General features: G+C 32.0%; 1 protein-coding gene across 1 annotated transcript; it reads right to left on the reverse strand.

Moving 5' to 3' along the window:
- Positions 1–293: 293 nt before the first annotated feature.
- On the reverse strand, positions 294–901 carry LOC130980466 (uncharacterized). Its single transcript, XM_057904146.1, has 2 exons — positions 719–901; positions 294–599 (listed from the first exon to the last, which is right to left on the reverse strand). Exons 1-2 carry the CDS (start codon positions 899–901, stop codon positions 294–296), a joined length of 489 nt encoding a protein of 162 aa, XP_057760129.1.
- Between the last annotated feature and the right edge of the window lie 1269 nt (positions 902–2170).

Here is a 2170-nt window from a genome sequence, read left to right on the forward strand (position 1 = left end):
CTGTTATGATCAATGTGATCAGATATAGTACATTTAAATGTTAATTACCAAGTTTGTACTACAAGTATTCTATTTGGTTTTACTGCACTTTGCAAAACACAACACATATAAGGTTCTCATCAAAGTTATAGTCCAATAATTTGGTACACTCTTAATACACATCAGGTTCCATGAAAACACAATACAAGAGTTGTGATTCCCTATTTCAACCAAATTTGGCACATTCACAGTTATCAAAATACACATTAATTATTCACATTTACTCTTCATCCACTATTTAACATTAGTCTAACTCAGTTCTTAAACAGAGCAAAAAAATTGATGAAGACACCAATTGCAACCCCAATGCACATCATTATTAGAAGAATTTCAATCCTTCTCAATTTCTCCTTCAATTCTTTTCTAAGAACAGGTAGCACCATGGGGTCAATGTCCTCATACTGCACTGATTCGGACAGCTTTCTAGTGCTCTTCTGTTTGAGTTTTCCACTTGAAGATAGCCTGGGTTTGTTGTTCCAAGAACATTCCTCCTCTTCAACCATGTCTTGCTCTTCCGATTCATCAATCCATTGAAAATATTTGCAATCCTGGTTTTTATTCTGTCAAGAACAAAAATTGAAAACTCATGAAGAACAGATCAATCATAACGTGCGAAACACATATTAAAACAGGAATAATAACAAAGACCCATTAGAGGGCAAAACCCAGTCATACTTACCTTCCATAGTGGGCACCGAAAGAACCACCTCCCTGGGTTAGCATTCGTCTTCGATCTCAGAGCAACAACAGCAAGAGAACAGCGACACATACCGTCGTACTGCTTCATACCAGAGTCTTCACACATATCGTTGCCGCCTTCTACCATTGACGCAGACCTTCGCTTCATACCTGCTGCATCCATGGTTGAACAGCTCTTCAGATGCATCACGTTCTCATTTTACAATTTGGGATTAAGGTTAATGAATTGGAAAATTGGGGAACGGGTCCAGCTAAGCTCTCTATTTGCCACACAAGCTTTTCCATTTGCCACATCACATACTTCTGTCAACGGAAAAAGTATCACTTGCCGGACGGACATTTGGTGCACGTTTTTAAATTATCCAACGATATTTTTATCGATAATAAAAGTGAGGGGTATTATTGTCAGTGTTTACAAAATCCGGGAATATAATTGGTGGTTAACCCTTTTTAAAATATATATTATATATTAAGAGTGCGAACAAACCCAAACCAACCAAAATATAAACAAAATAAATAGAAGACATAGCACATAAAAAAATCTTACAATTTTCTTTCTAACACATACTACATTGGTACTTTCATCATACCAAATTATCTCATTTATACTAATTTATAGATAGTAAAATTATATTGCAAATATGACAGCTTATGATATTATCAATTTGCATATTTATGAATCAGAAGTTGATAATTTCTAAGTTGAAATTTTTGACCAAATAATTTACTTTTGGCCTTTCAATTAGTTAAATTTTTTGTAACTAATAAACTTTTTAGAAAAAAAAATATATATATATATATAATATTTATCAACTTGTATATATAATGATGTTTAATTAGTAAACAAATCCAAATTGATTTCTAATTCATCACAATGAAAATGATCCTTTCTTAAAACTTTAAGTTTCTTCTAATTCAAATCAAGTTGTTTAATAATCAAAATTTATTTTACTTTCTTACAATATCCACCTCAAAATTATTTTTTTATGATTGCCTTAAAAGTTCTACCATCTTTAACAATATCTGCAAAAACATTTGAATTATATTTCTTCTTTACTTTGTAATCAAGTGTTACTCTAACATCTTGCTATGTAAGTTATAAATCCCGCTAAAATTAGTAAATAATTAATTAATAAATTAAATTTTAATTAAAAAATTAGAAATATAAATCTAATATTAAAATAGAATAGATCTCTTCAAAACGAGAATTTGGACACTAATTTCAAAAAATTTAGCCTAAAATTAAACCAGACGTGCCAAACCGATTGAACCGGACCTAAAATAGACCCAAGGTCCAATCGAACCCATCCATTAAGTGAGAACCCAGCTTCCTTTTTCCTTTCTCTTCCTCATTCACACTGGGAAACATTCCATAGAGGGGGAAGAACAAGAACAAACCTAACCCTCAATTCTTATTCAAACCACCCTAACT

This window comes from Arachis stenosperma, chromosome 5 (genome assembly GCF_014773155.1).
Source record: "Arachis stenosperma cultivar V10309 chromosome 5, arast.V10309.gnm1.PFL2, whole genome shotgun sequence".
Taxonomy (NCBI): domain Eukaryota; kingdom Viridiplantae; phylum Streptophyta; class Magnoliopsida; order Fabales; family Fabaceae; genus Arachis; species Arachis stenosperma.

Excerpts from the sequence above, each read along its gene's own strand:
- LOC130980466 (XM_057904146.1), bottom strand. The coding sequence starts at position 901 with ATGGATGCAGCAGGTATGAAGCGAAGGTCTGCGTCAATGGTAGAAGGC. Across the intron at positions 600-718 it reads TTCGGTGCCCACTATGGAAG|AATAAAAACCAGGATTGCAA; the intron begins GTAAGTATGACT and ends TGTTCTTGACAG.